The sequence below is a fragment of the Filicampus tigris genome, chromosome 11 (assembly GCF_054856515.1).
Source record: "Filicampus tigris isolate MCC_2025a chromosome 11, RoL_Ftig_1.0, whole genome shotgun sequence".
In the NCBI taxonomy this organism is placed as follows: Eukaryota; Metazoa; Chordata; class Actinopteri; order Syngnathiformes; family Syngnathidae; genus Filicampus; species Filicampus tigris.
The window spans coordinates 13,413,533-13,433,787 of record NC_141227.1 but is presented as its reverse complement, the minus strand read 5'-3'; the positions used below and the strand labels follow the sequence as shown (position 1 = coordinate 13,433,787).

Below are 20,255 nucleotides of genomic sequence, written 5' to 3'. Positions count from 1 at the left end.
GTTCTGTCAGGTTTTCCACGGCGACTCACTATATAAAGCTGAGTTTAGTGTTTATCCAGCAGCAGAGTTTAAAGCCGCAAAGAAATGAGAGCTTCTTCTTGGAAGGAAAAGAAGAAAAGCCCAGAGTATTTCAGGGTGGTTCCAACTAAGTGAGACACACACAGAAGACGCTTGATGGAACAATATAGCATGATTGGCTCACCTGATGAGTGAACCTCTTATCTAAGACACCTTGACCAATACAGATGTGTTTATATTCGTCTCCATTGTGCAGATACCAAAACTCACAAAACTGTTTCTATGGAAAAATAACTAAGGCTACAATAAACACAGATCATGGAAAATCACTGATGGTGCATTTTTAAGTACTGAATATTTTATTGTTATAATATTATACTGTCCGGGAAAATAATGATAAAGACTGTGTAAGTCATATCATGATCTGTAGTGAAGTAACTATCTGGTGTTGTACAAAAACAAAAAATGACTGAAATTATTTCAAATACTTTTAAAATGAATGAAATGTTAATATAACAATGTCTTTGTATGGTGGCCTCAACCTGTGTACCAGACTTACATGTTAAAATGTGAGGTCACAACAAACCATCATATTACTCAAACGGAAAAAATCAATTTGAGCATACAATACAGAGGTAAGAGAAGTATAGTAGTTTTTCTTCACATGATGTAATTGTGCAAACAGTGAATCCACAGCAGGATGACACCGTGTTACACCTCTTCCCCACAAAGCCTGTGATTATCTCATGAGTAAATCAATAATATAGATCGGCTACGAAAGTCTTCCAGGAAACGCAGCGTCATCCTCAACCTACGCTCAGACAAGGTCAGCAATGGATGACTGGATTTCACAAATCAAACAGCTCAGTACAAGACAACGTAATTGTTTCTGCATCATCCACTATCAGGCTGCATTCATTACATTACAATGTGTCAATAAAAACAACAAAGCAGGACTTAAAGCGGAAGTCAACCTAAACATATATGTTATAGAATATGTTCTACGTAGGCCCACTAGTTGAAGCATTCTGATTAATATTGTGTTTCTGGAAAATGAGTTAAGCAGCAAAATCCAGCCTTTTTTGTCCATCTCAGGGGGCGGCCATTTTGTCACTTCTGTCAACTGAAAATGACATCACAGTTGCTCAGTGCTCAGGTAATGACTAATCATAGCTCAGCTTCAGAAAACAGGTGAGCCGTGATTGGTTGTGATCTGAGCCCTGAGCAATGTAATGTCATTTTCAGTCAACAGAAGTGACAAAATGGCTGCCCCCTGAGATGGCTAAAAGCGGGTTGATTAACTCTTATTCCACAAACGCAATATTTATCAGAATGTCTTGTTTCAAATAGTGGGCTTGCATAGAACACATTCTTGAAGAAAAGAATGTTTGGGTTGACTTTCTCTTTAAAAAAGTTTTGGGGTAACTTTTTTTCATGTCCCTTACACCAGTGGTCGCCAACCTTTTTTCTGCCATGGACCGGTTCATAGAAGTCTACACCCTTCCCGGGCCTGTAAATACTGTATTCCCCATCCGGGGGGGAAAGAAACTTTCCAAATACGTCTGTTTAATTTACTTATTTGCTCATTTAAGATTACTGTTACACAACGGAGACAACTTGACTTGCATTAAGAGTCAGTCATAGATGGATGTATCGGAGAGAATCCGGTCACTTTTCAAAATAAAATGTTTTTCAGCCTCGGATAATAAATAAACCAAAGTGGCCAAAGTGCCTTACACTTTAAGCAAATTGAACATTATCCAGAAAAATAATAATGAAGGGCTTCAAAGATCTATATTACATAATATGACGGGAAGTGTAATATCCTCACTATTGTGTACTGTAAATGTCACATGAATGAGTGGGTGTGCTTTGCTTTGTCCCCGTCTACACCCTGTGGCCCCTCGTGTTAATGAGTCCACCAAAGCGCTCAAAACATGCAGCCGTTGAAGCGCCTGGCCGAGACACTTATTTGTAGACCTCAGCAAAGCACATGTGCTTTGCTATAAATAACTACAACCCTAAACCATGCTGTCCCTGCAAAGGCACACACATCGCACACACATAATCTTTGCTGAGACTTTCATTTCCATTCATGCAGAGCCAACATGATGAGTTTGTTGTGGATTTTAATTCAGTCTTTGTTGGCCAGCTGAGCTCTTCAATGAAAAGACTTGACTGGATGTTATTATATAACGCATGATCTTAATTAATTTAAAATGCTGTACCAAATTCTCAGACAACCTCTGGCTTTGTTGCTTTAATGACCTTTTTCACAGCAGTAAGCAGGATTACACTAAATACATCAAACTAATTTCCATAATTTCCAAGAGCAATAGTTAGGGATCTTGAAAAATGTTTGTGTCTATATAAGATCAATAGAACCATTGAACCCCTGGAATTATAATGATGCATCTTGCCATCCTCCATGAACTACAGGAAGTAGCAAAATACCTGACAAACAGATATAAACCCAAATATGACAGTGTGTCATTACTGTTTTGAGGTATTGCTTTCAAATATTATTAATGTGCCCATAGCTTGCAGTGTAGAACTGCACTAAAGCAATACTACTACTACCGTATACTCAGAAATGGTTCTTATATTTTGGCTAGCTTTATTTCATTACGTGAGTGAGCGGCAAACTATCCAAAACTCTTCTATTAGGACGCAGCACAGGATACCAGTGCAAACTACAACCAAGAAAACATCTTTGACAATGTCAGTCAAAACTAGGCCACATTGTTTACTTGATTTCAATTGCACTTTGTATGGGTGTCAAGCACAGAGGTTGTTGTCAACTAGGTGACACCTTTTGGCATCTTGATACGTCACGCTGCTTAAAATAACCTCTTGAGTGGAGCAAAAGTCAAAAAGTCCTTGCAATCAAAATTCAACTTGCGTAATCCTCTTGACCAAAAGCACAGAGGTGAAATTTAAACAGGCAACAAAGTGTTAAGTCACCCCAACCTCATCACCATTGACAAGGATTCGCTAAACATTCCAGCTGAACTGGTCTCACTTCACAATTCTTGTGGCACACGCATACTCAAGCTTTGTTTTAATTACAAAGCTATGTACTGTATTGCACAGCAGTAGCACATATAGTGCATATGTACATGTTCTTGTTGTGACTTTCCCCTGTCCTGTCAGGGGTCCCCACAGCCTGTTATGTGTTATTTATTCTTACCGGTCTAGAACCAGAAGACAATAAAGATCATTGATTTATTATCATGACACTTAGAGAAAGCGAAATGTAATACAACATAAGCGTGTCTTCTTAATCTTTTAGACTTGAATGAATGGTGATGGACAAACACTAATCCAATCACACTTCAAGTGCCTGCCCTTTCCCAAACAATTCCCATCATTTCTTTCCTATGCTGAATACTGAAACAAGTTACAGTCTTCATTTACAACTCGTTACATGAACATGACTAAATGTACATTCTCATCACACATTTGAGAGAAAGAAAGTAAGTAGAAAGAAAGAAAGTGCACATTGCTAGTTATAACACTGTCCTGCATGGTGAAGAATGATTAGTCAACTTAAAATGTCTTCCACCTCCACATCAATTTAAGAGAAATGTTGTCATCATGACATCCTCTTAAGCTGTAAACAAACGAGAATATGCATTTTTGTCATTCTTACAGAGTGATACTAGTCGAATTTCTCTACAGGGCAAGGCAATGTCACAAATATGTGACAGAAACACTTGAATGGCTGAAACAGGTTTTGAGCTTTCAAAGCAGAACTTACAGTGTAGGAGAACATTTAAGTAGGAGTCCTAGCAGAACATGGTGTATATAGACAGCGGACTAGAGAACTATACTTACACACTTTGACTCTACACCCCATCATTAATGAAAACTTTTTTTCTAAGTAATTGAAATATTGAACTATTACATCACATTAAGCTTTTTCACCCCCAAAAATAACATTAAATTCTGAGTAAAACATGCTAATTCGTAGCCTAAATGGATCTGAACAATAGTCTTAAACATACGAATAAGAACCAGAACAAGAGCAAGAGTAATAACAAGAACAAGAATAAGAATAATGCATCAGTTTTACATCTTAACAATCATTGCAAAGAAATCCATTTCCTCTTGCTATTACAAAATAAACTGCAAGCATGCACTCAGCAGAGAAGGGCTGTGCTTGCCGGAGCGGAAGGCTGCCTTGGGTGCAGCTCGTGAGTCAGAGTTGGAATAGATGATGTCATGTGAGAGAACTTGAACAGAGCGGTGGATGGGATTCCGGTCCTGCTGCTCTCATCCTTGTCACCATGACAGCATATAAATACAACACAAGCATGACGCAACTGCCGGTATACTTAAAAATAAATAGCAAAGACATTTAGCATCTGTATAAATAAAAAGCATAGTCATTTTGTCATAGACTGTCTTTTGAGTTTGGTTTTTGACATTTAGTTTCATGTTTTTCCTTGTTCCTTTGTCTCTCTCATTAAGGTATTGAGTCCTGTGCTTGTCATCCCGTATCTGGTGTTAGTTAATCAGCTCCTCCTACCCTCTGTCTTTTGTCCAGGTGCTCCTCGTTGTAACGTCAACTGGTCTGTATTTATTTCCCCGCTTTCTTTCAGTCCTTGACGGTTTGTTGTCATTTGTCATTAGTCTGTTGCGAAGTCAACTCAAGTCCTGTCCTAGTGTTTGTTTAGTTTCCTTTTGATCCTTGTTGTTTTGGGATTATTCCAGTGCCTTGTTGGCCTTTTTGTTTTCGTTTAATTAAATACTTTAGACTGCACTTGATTTTTGCCTCCTGCTTTTTGGGTCTTCCTCCATGCATACTATGACACATTTGAGGATTAATGATGTAGGGATGAACAAATTGAGACATAATTCCTTCAGAGGAATTAAAACATGGAGAAAGAAAGAAATTCTATTGTGAGCGCTTTGCTGGTGTGAATCACACATTCCATTCAAAATAAAGCTAATAAATATTTTTTTTAAATGTATCGAATGGCAACACAGAAGTGCACAAGCGATGGCAATGAGAAAGAGTCTAAGAATAACCATAGAACCAGCAATGGACTGCAACAAACCATACACATCTTTCCTCAGTATTAATTGGCTAAAACAGCAATAGAGTGTTATTGCAGTTATTGAGTGTATTGAGCACCTTCTTGTGAAACGTGAACAAGATGATTTAGACTCTAAATTTTAGAGGGTCACTGCTTTTTTAGGGGGAATGCTGAACAACTAACTGAAAGCTTTTTCAGTGCTGGGATGTTACTCTTTTGAGCAGGAGAGAACACTTTCAAAGTGTGGCTCCCTGGTGTTTAAATGTCAAATGCTCAGTCAAAAGGAGTGTCAGCCACCACTATCAACTTGACACATGAACAAGTCTCTGGAACTTGTATGCTGCTCCCATAAAAACAAAGTGTCTTTTGTGCGATAATAGTCAGTCTCCATGGAGAGAGGATGACGAGTGGGTGGGCCGGTCAGTGGCTCGTTCGAATGTGATGAGCGGGGAAGTCGACATGGGATGATGGGCCGGACAACGCGCAGGAGGACAGACAAAAGAAGTGACAGTGCGCAAAAATAAAATAAATAAGTAAATAAATAACAATCAACACGCTTTCACCCAATGCTCTGTTGGACAAAATCACATATAGCCATTTGGATGGAGATTTAAGCATGACAGCATATCCGTGAGAGCACTCAAAACACACACAAAAAAACGTTATTCAGACTGTGATACAACAGGCCCTCTGATAGCTCACAATTTACAGCATCATTTATGCATGCTGTTTATGACCCATACATGCTTTTTATTATTTAATCAAATTTTCCCCTCAGAGCAGCTGATGTCGAATGCCCATCGGGTCATACAATTTAAGAAAAACATTCAGTATATTCCTCTAATATCATGAAAAAAACTTCAAAGTTGAAACTATCAGCTAATACTGCACAATATCCATTCAGAAAGTATCAAATGATTTACAGTTAAGACATGTTTGGTCTATACTTGGTCTAGGTTGCTGTCCGTTTTAAACCATGCGAACCGGCCTCCAAGCAATTATTATTTGCTCCAGCCGGACAAAAAGGTGGATAGACGAACGGCGGTCGAGTACCCCGGCTGCAGGCGAAAGGTGAGAAACGGACTGCAAAATTTTTGTAAAATGCCTAGCTCTGGAAACCAGCATGTTAAGGCCATAGCCATGAAGAAGCAGGGCAGCTGGACAAGATTGGAGGGAGTACAAGAGAGGGCCCTAACCTGGCAGGACATCTGGAGCATACAAGATCATTGGTTAAACTTCTTGTGGATGCCCTGCCGACTCCATCAAACCTAGACGATGTAGGTTGGGAGAGAGCCGCAGCTGCATGCTCTGCGGGGAGACTGCTAGCCTACAGCATGTCCACTCATCTTGCCAGGCAAGCCTGGCAGAGGGGAAATTCCAGTGGCGTCACCTTGCCCTGATAGCAGAAGGGGTAGAACAGGCAAGGGAAAAGCTGAGAGAACTTTCCACTGGGCCCCACTTTATCAACTTAATCAGGTCAGGAGAGACTGCTGGGGCAGGATGGAGAAGCAAAGGTACTATGCCACTAAGCAGCTGGAAGGTAACATCGCCAAGCAAGCAGAATCCAGCTAGGATATGGATTCCATGCGAGGTGAGGTAGAGCAGGCCTGGTATTGTGCAGTAGTAGCATAGAGCGGGGGTGTTTCCAGGTCACTGAATTACACTGAAGGCTTTCTTAAAGTGTTGTTAGGTTTACTCAATGAAACATTTTTGTAGGAAATAGCCTACTTGAAGTCCGCAATAACATGCTTCATACTGCAGCTGGCAAGGGTAGATAATTGGGGCCCTATTTTTGTGCCCATCGGTGGATTTTTAATTCTTTTGATATTTTGCTGGACTAGAAGAATGCGCTTGCACCTTTTTGCACCATGTTGTTTATTAGTTTGTTAGCCAGTTAGCTTTTAGTTGGATTCGATTCCTAATAGCGCCTGAAAGATGGAAGGAGATGAGAGCGATGCTACTGGCTCACAGTGGGCCTGTTGTGATAACCTTAGCATATTTTGCATATATTAGTCCAATAAAGGGCTAATGATGGTTTGACTGAACTAAACTGATTATTTTCCATACGGTGTCCATTGCATCCAGAAAATGTGTTTTCTGGACAGTTCTGGCTAGTTTACTGAGCACTGATCATATGCCTGTGAAAAAGGTATCAAATCCAAACTTTGTTTGCACAGGATCAAACGTCTCCCTAATAGTGCATATCCATTGAAATGTGTTGTGCAGTAGTAGTATTAAGGCTTAATAAAATGTTGTATGGATTCTGTTTGGAGATAATATTGTTATTCCAACCCATTCAAATGTTCAGAATTTAACTGGAGCGCCAAACATGGATTGCATTGAAACTTCGGCAATTTCAAGACAGTCGACTGTTTAAGAGCTTGAGTGTCTTACCAAACAGGCTTTGCTAGAACAGTGTGATTCAACACAGCCCAGCGCTCTACACACTTATATGTACCTAGGAAATGCTGTCGTTATCTCAATCCCCAAGTGTGTAGACTATTGTAAAGCCACCAATGAATTGCAGCATGACCCAGAGTAGTTAAGTGTGTTATTACCTCTAATACCTAATTAGCGAGGCATTCTTGCATTCGAGTGCTAACAAATATGTGACCGGCCCCATGAGAGTTCTGCTATGCTAAATTATGTCATAGTTTAACCATGAACTGTCATTACTTTCACAACTCCAAATTTGGGTGGTGGTACATGCTGAAAATGTACATATTGTCCATGTAATTCTAATTCTGAGTCCCCACAAAGTGACAGTACCCTCTTCTGTATGGGATGAGGTCCTTAAAAATGAAAATCTAGGGAAGTCAATGTATATAAATCTGCAACTACTGCAGTCTATAACCAACATATAAATAGATACGGACAATAAATGTAGTCTAGTTCATACTTTAGCCCTCTGGCTTTTGGCTTGTCTTTGTGCTTGTGTTTTGATTTTGCTATGGAAATTTGTTCTTTTTCTAGTCTTCTCATCACAAGGGGAGAAGCTTGAAGTTTGAACTCATCATAACAGTAACAATTAAAACCAAACCAAAAACTCTTCCCAGACAAAAGGTCTGCTTACTGAGTTTTAACACTATCAGAGTACTAGTTGTTTATTATTATAGTTGTATGAAAATATGTAGTACAATTGGACACTCGCCCCCAATGTTTCAAATATTTTCAGTTGCATTATTTGGCGATAAGGTAACAACAAAAATATTAAGCTATGAAGCAAAACTAAGATTATTACTGTATTTTTTTTTGAGGGCTGAGGTATTAGATAGGGGTCTTGTATTGTACGTCATTATACTGTACAGGTATGGTCAGTGTATGTGTATCGCTGGATACATAGCTTGAATTAAATAACATGCACATAATAGCCACAATGGGTGTATGTTTAGTCTTGATATCCAAACATCCATCTATCCATCCACTTTCTGTACCTCACATTGAGGGGGTGCTGGAGCCTATCCCAGCAAAGTCCACATACAAAGGAGCCTGGCCTCAGATCCCCAACCTTACAAGTCTAAGACGGATATGCCATCCAAACATTGGAATGGGAAAGCAGGTGACAGTTTTGTAAATAAATTTTAAAAGAGGTGGCTTTTGTATCACTTTGAAATAAGTGATTCCTTAAGATTAAACAAAGTGGTCAACCCAAAAAGGTTCTTTAAAAAGGTTCTTTAAATGAATATGTTCGATGCAGCCTCACAAGTCGAAACATGGCATTTTGATTAATATTGTGTTTGTGGAATACCAGTTAAGCAGCAAAACCCATCCGTGTTTAGCCATCTCAGGGGGGTGGCCATTTTGTCACTTCTGTCAACTGAAAATGACATCACAGTTGCTCATGGCTCAAGGAATGACCAATCACGGCTCACCCATTTTCTGAAGGGTGGATTTTACATCTTAACTCATATTCCACAAACACAAAATTAATCAGAATCCATGTTTTGACTAGTGGACCTGCATAGAACATATTAATGTAAAGAATTTTTAGGATTTGACCTGCACTTTAAGAATGCCGTGACTTTACTGGTCAGCAACTTTGCTGTGTTAATAATGTCTCTAAAGCCTGCCTTCTCTCTGCTTAATCAAATAAACGGTGGTGAATTCTTGCAAGAATCATGTACTTTGCAACTATTAATAAGATGTCAACCAGCTGAAAGCCTACCAAGGAAACACCTAATGTCCCATACACTTCACATTTAACATTAAACACCATGCAGGAAAAAAAGTGATTTTAAAAGCTACATTTTTTTCTATATAAAGATGATAATACATTACAAAACTATGGAATTACCACCAAAAACACAAGGAAAGAATGTTTTACCCTTCTTGATAAAGTTCATCTTCAACGCAAAAAAATCAGCAGTGAGTCGACTGTATCCCGATGCTCAAATATGAGTCTTCATTTATGTAATAGCTAAGCTACAAGCCAAAGTAGTCAGCTCATTGTCGGTCACAGTTCTTCTGGCTAATTATGCTCTATCATATGATCTCAATCGAGTCCAATCAGGGTGTTCAATACCACAGCTGACTGACCCTGGTGGCTTGTGCACAGAACAGCTGAGGGAATTAACTCATAAGTGCATCTTTGTATCCTATCTATTCCTTTTTTTTGCTTAGCTTTGCTTGTATATATGCACAGAGGAGATGCAAGAGTTAAAAGCCCGGCTGTCAGGTCCAGTTTAGCTCCACAGGATCTCCACCCTTTGGCCTGGCCTGACAACTCATGTGCATGATTTTGTCTCAGCAATGTAGTCTGCTCACGTGCGCCACATCCACAGCACCACGTTCACTAGAGTGTAGCATCTCAAAGGAGGAAACGCCTAATGGTGCTCTGTCATCGTCTCATCTGTATCACTATAAGATCATTCCAGAAGTGGACCACCCTGAAAGGAATCTCTACTAAAGCACATGTACAAATGTTCAATGTAATGCAAATGGCCTCTTTTTGTATGTATTGTATATGTGCAGGTTTTTGTTTATTACCTTTTTATCCATAAGGTATCTTCAAAACCAATACCCTTACCTAAACAATTCAATAGCCACTATGAAACCAAATATTTTATTTTGTTTAGACCAAAACTTTCCAAACTAATTCAGCTAAAGACATCAAGTGCAGAAACCAGAAATGACTAAATACATTGTGGTAATATAAAAATGTGCGATAGCATGAGTTCCTCTATAGAGGAAAACATCAGACATTAGGGCTGAGAATTTCAGAATAACTCTAGATACAATATCATCTTTTTTTCCCCACCACCCACAGTCATTTGATAGATTGATCATCAAATACAAATATAATTACTGGGACGCCGGAGCAGTATTATTGATGTTATCGTATCAGTGCTGTACGTCATACAATACAATATTATATGATACCTGTATTTTGCACTATCCTCAGACAAATAATTTAGTACACAAAAATAGGAAAATGTGTGCCTCATAGTCACTATAAAAGTTGTATTTCAGTAACAATAAAGTACGCACGTATAGCTTCTTATTCCACACTGATTATTCCACACAGCATCTAAACAAGACTCATATCATGACCAGATTGTCAAATTGATCTCATCATATAACCCCAGCCTATGTTGTCACACGTAAAATATGTCCACCTTTCCACCACACGAATAAGGACATTATCAGAGCAGGCAGACAGAAAAAGGGGAGAGGGGGTGGCTGGCTGCTTGGGTGGGTGGGTCATGCTGGCATTTATTGCGCTGTCAAACCGCAATCGCACAACATTTTAAACCTTCACCACAACCAGTCAACACTTAGTCACCTTACCTTTGTATTTTTCCAAAACGTCCTCATAAGCCTGGAGGTATTCCTTTTCGTCCGAGAGAGCATAGCCCTGCGAGGCGTGCTGAGCCATAACACGGCCTCCACACACTGGACGCTCACCAGCGGCAGACAGGGACACAGCATGTGTGTGTGTGTGTGTGTGTGTGTGTGTGTGTGTATAATTTCTCGTGTGTCTATGCTTGTGTGTATGCAGTAGCTTCTCAAGAGTGATCGGCGCTGTTGTTGCACGGAAGGAAACGCCCTACATCCCTCCCTTGTGTGCAGCCCGTCCAATAAAACCAACTTCCTGCCCGGACTTGACTGGATTAGGGAACGAGCGGGCGGACCTGCACGCGCTGTAAAAAGTGTCCCTCCTCGCATGTCAAATTGTCTAAATTGGAATCTTGTTTTATTGGTACAATCAGACCCAAACGCTTTATTTGGGGGGGAAACACGGCGTGACTGTAGTACAATACACGCATGTCTTCAGCAACCCTTCGGAAAATTAAGATGACACCGATTTCACTGAAATGACGCATTCATTTTTTGCAGCGTCCAATAGAGGCGCTCTGTCGCTGAGTCGGTTTGAAACCTATCAAACGCGCAGGACTCTATTTTCCGGATTTCTGATGGATTTCTGTTTTGTCATTAATTGACCAACGATGGATGGATGGATGGATGGACGGATGGACGGATGGACGGATGGATGGATGGATAGATAGATAGATAGATAGATAGATAGATAGATAGATAGATAGGTAGATAGATAGATAGATAGATAGATAGATAGATAGATAGATAGATAGATAGATAGATAGATAGATAGATAGATAGATAGATAGATATGGTTTAATAACTTGATTCTATTCCCTGGCCGTTTACCAAAAAGATAGGGGAGGAAAAATCCGACCTAACAACCACCCAGACCAATGAATGAATGGACAGTGTAATTTTTATTTACAGAACAATCAGGCTTCGCTGACTTTGATTGTATGGGTAGAACTATAAATTCATCCAGATTATTGGAATGGTTGTAATTGCCTTCCAATGTTAATCAGCCACTTTAGAAAGACATTTGGGCAATTCTATGGAAGATTCATAGTTGCATGAGTTCAGTGTGCTCGGACCTCAACCCAAATGTAACACCATTATGAACCAGGGGCGGAGCCAAAATGTGGCTAATCGGTGGGCCTGAAAAAATCCGTGTGGGCCTGAATATTTCTCTCACTGAGCACAATTCTCCTGTCCCGACACATCATATATTCAAATAAAATGACAAACTGAATAATATGAAGTTCAGATCTTCCTTAGGCAACCACAATTCTGCCATTCTTAATCCATCCATCCATTATCTATACCGCTTATCCTCAAAGGCTTAATATTCAATCAAATAAAAAACACAACAAAACACAAATTCAAAAATAATTTAATAATAATTTCCTAAAACTTTAAAAGTACACACAGTATTTTCTCATGAATCTCACGTGGTGGGCAGTCTGTCAATCTGGGTGATACTGTGCACACCCATGCCCACCCATAGCTCCGCCCCTGTTATGAACTACAAATGAGATTGTAACCATCTTCATGTGATCTCAAATTTCTATCCACTCATCCATCATCTAGCCACGATTTTATGTATCGATCCGTCAAAAGTGCCCAATTGACCATTCTCCTCATCCAAGATACCATCACACATGCCACAGACCCTAGCAGAGAGACCAGGGTGTGTCAGGCAATAAAAGGGCTCATCAATATGTCACAATACAGCCATGTGTGCGTCTGCTGTACTTGCACCCTCCCACTCAGTCACCCTGCAAACAACACAAGAGGCTCTCACCTGCGATTCTGAGCACCGCTCTCTCGGCCGGATCCAGTACGGAGCCTCCCTGGATCTTCCTCTTGGACCTCTCGTGTCTGGGCAGGTTCCATGGCAGAGTGTCGCCAGGTGCCGGCGATGCCGATCCAGATTTGACGCTGTAATCTTCCTCCTCGGATAAATCCGCAGAGGAAGACATGGAGCAGTGGAGGGAAGCGTTCCCCGAACAGGAGCTCTGAGACAAAAGGAAATAATAATGAAAAAAAAAATCGTTATTTTGAATCACAGTCACAATGAAATGAAAGGATAATTGTGAGTTTGGGGACAGGGGGGCGTCAGTTGTGTCTAATTAATTAGTGTCGCGATTTGGGGTCAAAGTGCGTAAAGTAAGACCATTTTCAACAACAAAACAACAAAAGATAGAGCTAATTAACTATAACGTTCAGTCAATAGCGTATAGCTCCCCCGCCAGGTCAACATCAAGACTTACCACGCTATACATCATATACAGAAGCACCCCCCCCCCCCAAAAAAACGATCCTATTTGCGTGTTATTGGCTTCTTCCAGCGTTCAATCCCACATTCCCTGCGTCCACGCAGTGCCACGCCCTTGTGGAGATGCTCCGGGCGGGTCACGATTCGAGCTCATTTAGCGAATGATGCAAGGTAGTGTCAGAGCTCCAAAGGAGCCGATGAGATGGTAGTGATGGCGAGCCGTGTGCTGTCGAGGCAGGCAGGCAGGCTGTGATGGGAGGGCAGGCAGTGCATGTGTTCCCCAGCGTCATGCGCGCCAGCCAGCCAGCCAGCCAGAGAAGAGGCTGCAAGCCAACAGCGACCCGCAAAGGTGCTGGCAGGATACAAACGCATAACAAGCTGGGAGGACAAGAGCACCAGTAGGGCTCCCGCTGACTGGCTACATTCTATACAACTTAATGTGACACCATTAAGGGGGATTTGTACGCAGTTAGAAAGCTTTGATGAATGTGTGCCGAGCGGGTCCCATATAGGCCAAAAATAATATTTACATCTCTCACTCACTCTCATTGAAAACCTCCCACATACAACAAAAAACATATCACACTCACAAAGAATTTATATACATATGTATTTCATTTCATGTAAGTATGTATGTTTGTTTGTTTCATTTCTCCCCTGCAAGGCGTGCCATGGCATACAATGAAGTAGCTTTGATTTATGGGAACGCAGAAAATCTGAAATACAGAAAGATGATTGTGATGTTTTGAACAGAGCACAATAAAAAAGACTGGCTGGGTCATTTTAAGGCTGGAGTTGAATGTGGAGGGGAAAAACATGTAAGTCTCACATACAAGAAGGAATTCTAATTTAAGAAATCCACTTCAAGAAACTGACATTGTGCTGAGCTCAGTCAAACTGTTAATAATAGAAACCTCTTCATCTTTTGTCCATGTTTCATCATGATAATATTTTGCATTTTTTCACTTTTCTGTGTGCTCATAATTCCTCTCGCAAAAAGATAAGATTATGATACAAGACGTTAAGAACCATGGGGAAAAGTGTGTATCCTGAGTCAGCCCTAATGATTCTCTCTTTTATGTAAGAAGCAATCTGGACAGGGATAAGAATAGCTGACAGATTAGAGCCCATCCCACATTTTTTAATTCAAGGCTTAGCCCCCGTTTTACAAGAGGTACACCATTCTCTTAGCGCCATAATAATACCCCAAACTCTCTAATAAGATGCTGCATATAAATACAACTCTGGTCCAGGGAGTTTTAGAATATGACACTTGCCAAGGAAAGCCAAATAAAATGCAAAGACATTTACATTTTTTAAAAAAGCGGTACATTCATAGATCTGTGTGCATGTGATGACAGCACATTTGTAAGTATCCATGTGTGCAGAGAGCAGACAAAAATTCATCACCTATAAATAGACCCTTTGAAGTTGTGATAAGCGCCCTCAACAATGTCTATCTATGCTCCCCCACTACAATTTAAAACTAGTCACTGCACAACAGTATTCCAGTAGCGGTTGTATTTTTTTAAATACACAAGTGAATACCTGCTTACTTACGTACACAACAAACATAAACAACATAATTTGAACCATTAATGTGGAACGTATAATACTTACTCATTAAATAAGGGTTGGGTGAGTCATCTTAATTCCCTCTAATTCCAATATGTGGTGAGGTGAGGAAGAATTTAACCCATACCCATCAAACAAATTGAGATGTGCCCCTGACCTCACAATTGCTCTTCAGAACACAAAAGACTGGATGCTGTTTCAGCAAAAGCAAAAGAGGAGCACAACTCACTATTTTATTTTCACTTAGTATAGCTTAAGAAACGCATAGCCAGGTGACCCGATACTTTTGCCAATAGTAGTGTGGATTTTGATTTGACTGTTATGGAAATCAAATGTCTCAGGTCATCTTAATAGGTTTCATATGCTAGCCGCATTATTGCAGCACGACTAATGGAGGCAGGAAGTTGCTGCACAGCCGCGGAGATCGATGAGATCATTTCTCACATCCCTCTCGGTGTAAACATCTGAGCCATGTAATTTCTAGCACACTAGCTGGGGACATTACTTGTAGAAAGAGAATGCCTGTACATGATACTTTATGTCCTATGTGTGAAACACTACGCTGTATTCGTGCATGTAATATAATCTTTCTCTGGAACAAAATGATATGCATATTAGAAGTAAGTGTTTAACAGGGGAACTGTAAATGATAATGCTCCAAATTGTTTGCCACTCTCTCAGACTTAACGCCAATCATGTAAGATGTTGGTATCTCACACTTTTTATGAAATTCTAACTCACATCAGAGACAAAATAAAAATTAAAACATGTCATATTACTGTTATCGTATTTCAACACATATTGCTACACCACAAGGTTAGTGCACCATATGAAACCAAACATTACCATGTTAAAACACTGATTTCTAAAATGAATTATATAATGTTTTGTTGGCTAAGGCAATATCCACAGTGTTATGTTTTGCAGTGAATTCTACATTTGGAGATCAATGAAGAATGATTTTTGCTTTGCAGTTTTATATTATGGATGGCAAATGTGGGATAGGATACAATCTACCAGATATGAAAGTGCACTTTTCATATGCATTGCCTTATCATCAGTTATCAGAATGACACACCCTATTTTTACACACACAATCAACATAGAAACCCTGTTAAACTGTATATTTAGATGTAAACGCCGCTGTGACCATTTCATATATACAGTTGGTAGAAAAGGTCTACAAACACCTGCTCAAATGCCAGGTGTTTGTGATATAAAGCATAAGACCAAGATCAATAATTTCAAAATGTTTTCTTCATTTCACCATTTCACCTGTAATGTGCACAACGCAAATGGAAACAAAAACATATTTCTTGAAGCCTTTTAGAGAATGGAAGTAAACAACTGCAACAAGGTGCTTACAAAAATGTGCACACCCTCTTAGAACAGGTGATGGTGGTTCAGAGTCAACCAATCACATTCAAACTCATGTTAAATGAGTCAGCACACACCTGCCCTTTAAGAGTGCATCTGATTTACCACCAAAATGATGTCTAGCTGTTCTAGTAGGCTTTTCCTGACATTTTTGCAATCACATATTACAGCACAAGCCAGTCCAAAGATAGCTTCCACATTATAAAAGGGATCTCATTGTTCGTGTCTGATCTCAGAGATTTCAAGCAGTTTTGTTTCAATTGAGTTGTACAGTATAGATTACATTGAAGAAGCTTTTTTTTAAAATTGTTTTAAGTGGTCTCATTTTTAAAACAGAATTTTTTTTTTTAATTTCCACTATTAGCTTTGAGCATTCATCTAAAGAAAGTACCTACAGTTTTGCGTGTTGGGGTGACTTGCACAGACTGATAAAACTCCGGCAAGACTCGCTTCTTCACTTTGCGTTTCCTGAGAATTGATGATGAATCTGGCTCATTGCCCGGGACCTCCTCCAAATTTGACTTTTCCTCTGTCAACCGAGCATGTGAGCTTCTCCTGGAGTGGCGTGGACTGTGTCTGAAGCCCTGGGAAACAATACAAATACAACAACAATTGGGTTACTTTAGCAATAGTGCGTTTGGTTGACATATAGTTTTATCATATACAGGTATAACATAAGTAAGCGATCTCTCCTCTGTAACGTGCCGCTTTCGTGGAATCAGTAGTCAAACAAGCAGAAATGAATGGGTACAAACAAAAACAGTTCCATTAGTTTGAAGTATACTGAAACCCAGATAACCTACCTCTGCCTACATACTCTATCAGTAGCTATATTCTCTTCAGAGTATACAAAATAATAAACACATTAACTTGAAGGCTCAGTAATAGTTGTATTATTTAAGAAGAATTCAGGATTAGAAATACCCAAAATATATTGTATAGTTCTGTGCTACATCTGCATTCAGTCCAATTTTGTTCGAATGGAGTTGTTTTAATAATATGTATATTTTTTTATATCATCCTTTAATATTTTAAGTTTCATTTTTGTAATTCAAACCACAAAAGCCAAAACCAATATGAAATGCAACTGCTACTGATTATACAACTATTCAAATGTTACAAATTTCCAAGTCATTGTTCTATTACAAATTAGAGTAGGTTTGACACATATTTTATTCAGTGCCACAACAATTTAATGTACATTCCATAAAAATAATCTGAAAACTATAAATCCGGTATATTTACAGCCTGTCCTGATTTGTTTTTCTTTCTAAATCTTTCTTTTAAGCAGGTTTGTGTAGTTTTACCAGTGTTTCACCAATTTCGAGTTTTCATTTTCATTTTTATTTTGAAAACAAAGTCCCATAACCGGAAGCAAAAATATAATCGAAAGTAAGCTTGACTATATAGACCAAAAAGGTTGAACAGTAATTGTAAACAATGTACAGTAATTGTAAACAAATTATGTTCGTATTATTTCTCAATTAGACCATATATAAAATATTACTGTGTATATTGTTGCAAAAACACGTATTACGAGTGTTAAACATGATGAAATAAATCTGCCAAATCACCCACATTATTGATGACACATGCGCACTGCGCACTTGGTGGTCCAAAAATAGCAATGCGGTCTTTCATTAAAGTAAAACCAAATGTTTGGGCCATAACGAGTGCCACAATTAAAGGAGTAATAATAATAATTACCCCCAAAAAACTGACAGTTTGCGTTAAGTAACAATTTCTAATTTTAAAAAATGACAATAACCGATGAGGCTGTTGATGACTATGACGAGAATGACGAAACAAACTTGTAATGACAAAAGTTCATCCTACCTCTGATCGAAAATGATGCGTTCGGAGGCCCACTACGGAATAGATAAGACAAATTAGCTTTGCATTAAATTCAAGATGCATCGTACAAAGGCAGATATGTCTCATGTGAAAGGACCATTCCTGACAGCATCTTTGCGAACATGAACGCCTCAACGTGCTCGGTACCTTCAAATCAATTCTTCTATGGAGCAGCCATGACAACATGAGACATGAGGAGATGAACAATACTCCAACACTTACCGCGACACTTTGAGCGCCCTGACAGCACTGATTTGATGGGCTGCTTCCCGCGAGCGACGTTGCGTTGCCAGCTGCAGAAAAACAAGATAGTGGCAACGGTCCCGAGTAAAAGCAACAGCAACAGAAGCGCGCACTGAACACTGAACGGCCTGAGGAGGACCAGAAACACGGCAGCGATCATCATCAAGCTGAGATGAGGCAGCCGAGAGCCGCTAGACTCACACCTCCTCCTCCTCCTCCGCCGCCGCCTCCTTTGCCTCCCCCAAACCCAGAAGAGAGGAGACGCACGGGGGCTCGCCAATCATTGCCCCACTTACTGGGTCACTCGTGGAGCGCAAAAGGGATCCACAGCCCCGGCTACCGTTACGTTGAGAGTGAGTCAGCAGCAAGTCTTACTTATTTATTTATTTCTGACAGGGTACAGGGAGAGAGTCAGCACATTCATCCAAGCCCTTGCAGTATAATCTGCTGCAAAGATGCCCAAAAAGGCTCAAGCTTTTGGATCTCTATATGGCATGGAGTGCTTTATAAAAACATACTGCATGGTGACATGTTTTCCACCAAGTCTCTTGTACATGCAAGCGCATTCTTTCTATGTTTTTAAAACTAGAGTTTTGATCAGGATGGAGGTATTATTCAGGATCAAGCAAACACTCCCATGCCAGACTGATGCAACAAGGATTATGTAATTTTGGAGCTAGGGGCGGGGGAACACTTTTTATGAGCATTTTTATTTGGAGTAAAACAGTTCCTCAGAGGTATCATTTGTTTTTAGAATTGCTTGCCACCGTGGCCAATGCTTATATAGTACTGCTTGCATCCTGTATCCACCCATCCAGTCCCAGACCAAGCCATTTGCCAAGCCTTTATACTAGAATATAACTCGGGAAGCACTACCACCATGTTTGTAATATGTTTGTTTTTTTAAATACTCACACTTTGCTCCACCCAGGAGTCCCCAAGCAGCAGCTTGTTTGCTTGTTCTTCGTACCAGTTCTGTTCCATTTTCTAGAGCGCTTTGTCCTCATTTGAATTCGGGTGAGCTGGAGCCGATCGAATCTTACTTTAGGTGAGAGGCAGGGTAAACCCTGCACTGGCCACCAGTCAATGGCAGGGCACTTATGGACAACCATTCAAACAACTCACATTCACATTTACTGTATGGACAGTTAGTCTCCAATTAACCTAAGACACATGTTTTTTGAACACAAGAGAAAACCGGAGCACCCAGAAAAAAAAAATGGAAGCATGGAGGAAACATGCAAATGTCACATTTGAAGGCCCGAGCAGAGTTTTGAACCAAGAGCTGTTAAGCAGGTGTGCTAACCGCTAGGTCACTGTGCTGCCCTCGGTTCCTGCAGTCTAAGTCAAATATTTTTGATACTTATTTTCATTTCATGGGCAGTCTTCACATCCAGGTTGAGAATACTGTCAATGTCTTTATTGATGATACAAAAGAATATATAATCAGTTTGTTTGTTTGTTTCTAACTTGATGTCACTGTTCTGGTGCACATAGATTTATTTATAAAAAATACAATGAATTGCATTTATGAATGCCAATTTAAAGGTTGGATGTACCGTAGGTTTTAATCACAAATGGTCAGTGAAAACCAGGCCTTTTACCAATTTCTCACAATTGGTAATTGGACATACCCAAATACAATCTTTATATACAGTATCAGTCTACATTAAGTATAACTGCACAATCAAATTACAACCTATAGATGACTTTTGCGGAAATTACGCAGCTATAATAAATCTGGTATTAATGCGCCTGCAATTAAATTGATTATTCATCATCCATTGTTGGATTTATCCCTGAAGGATTCTAATGAGTACGGGTTTATTTTACACAACATTCCAAGTGATAAAGAATTAAACTACGCCACTAGTGAAACAAACAATAACATTACTTGAATGTAAAATTAAAAATTAAAAAAACAAAATGTACTGAGCAGAGTATGACATAAAATTAACAATAAAATACGACACAAATTCTTAAACAATAATGTGACTCACTCCACTTTTTCCCCAAACTGGCTTGCATACAAAACCTTAAGCAAAAATGGG

The 20,255-nt window shown here is 39.6% G+C and overlaps 1 protein-coding gene across 18 annotated transcripts in view; it reads right to left on the bottom strand.

Moving 5' to 3' along the window:
- Positions 1 to 19,249, bottom strand: part of dst (dystonin) — a 105,515-nt gene extending 86,266 nt beyond the window's left edge. For 4 of the 18 annotated variants that reach the window (XM_086045248.1, XM_086045252.1, XM_086045263.1 and 1 more), the window contains exons 1-4: positions 18,184 to 18,424; positions 17,944 to 17,975; positions 16,503 to 16,691; positions 12,682 to 12,895 (exon numbers count right to left, since the gene is read on the bottom strand). In XM_086045248.1, the coding sequence (XP_085901374.1) occupies positions 12,682 to 12,895; positions 16,503 to 16,691; positions 17,944 to 17,975; positions 18,184 to 18,367 (619 nt within the window). In that variant the 5' untranslated portion in view covers positions 18,368 to 18,424. Of the gene's footprint in view, positions 1 to 10,847; positions 10,998 to 12,681; positions 12,896 to 13,150; positions 13,399 to 16,502; positions 16,692 to 17,943; positions 17,976 to 18,183; positions 18,425 to 19,119 lie in introns of those variants that run through there. The other 14 variants (XM_086045249.1, XM_086045246.1, XM_086045255.1 and 11 more) reach the window with 9 other exon arrangements.
- Positions 19,250 to 20,255: the final 1,006 nt, after the last annotated feature.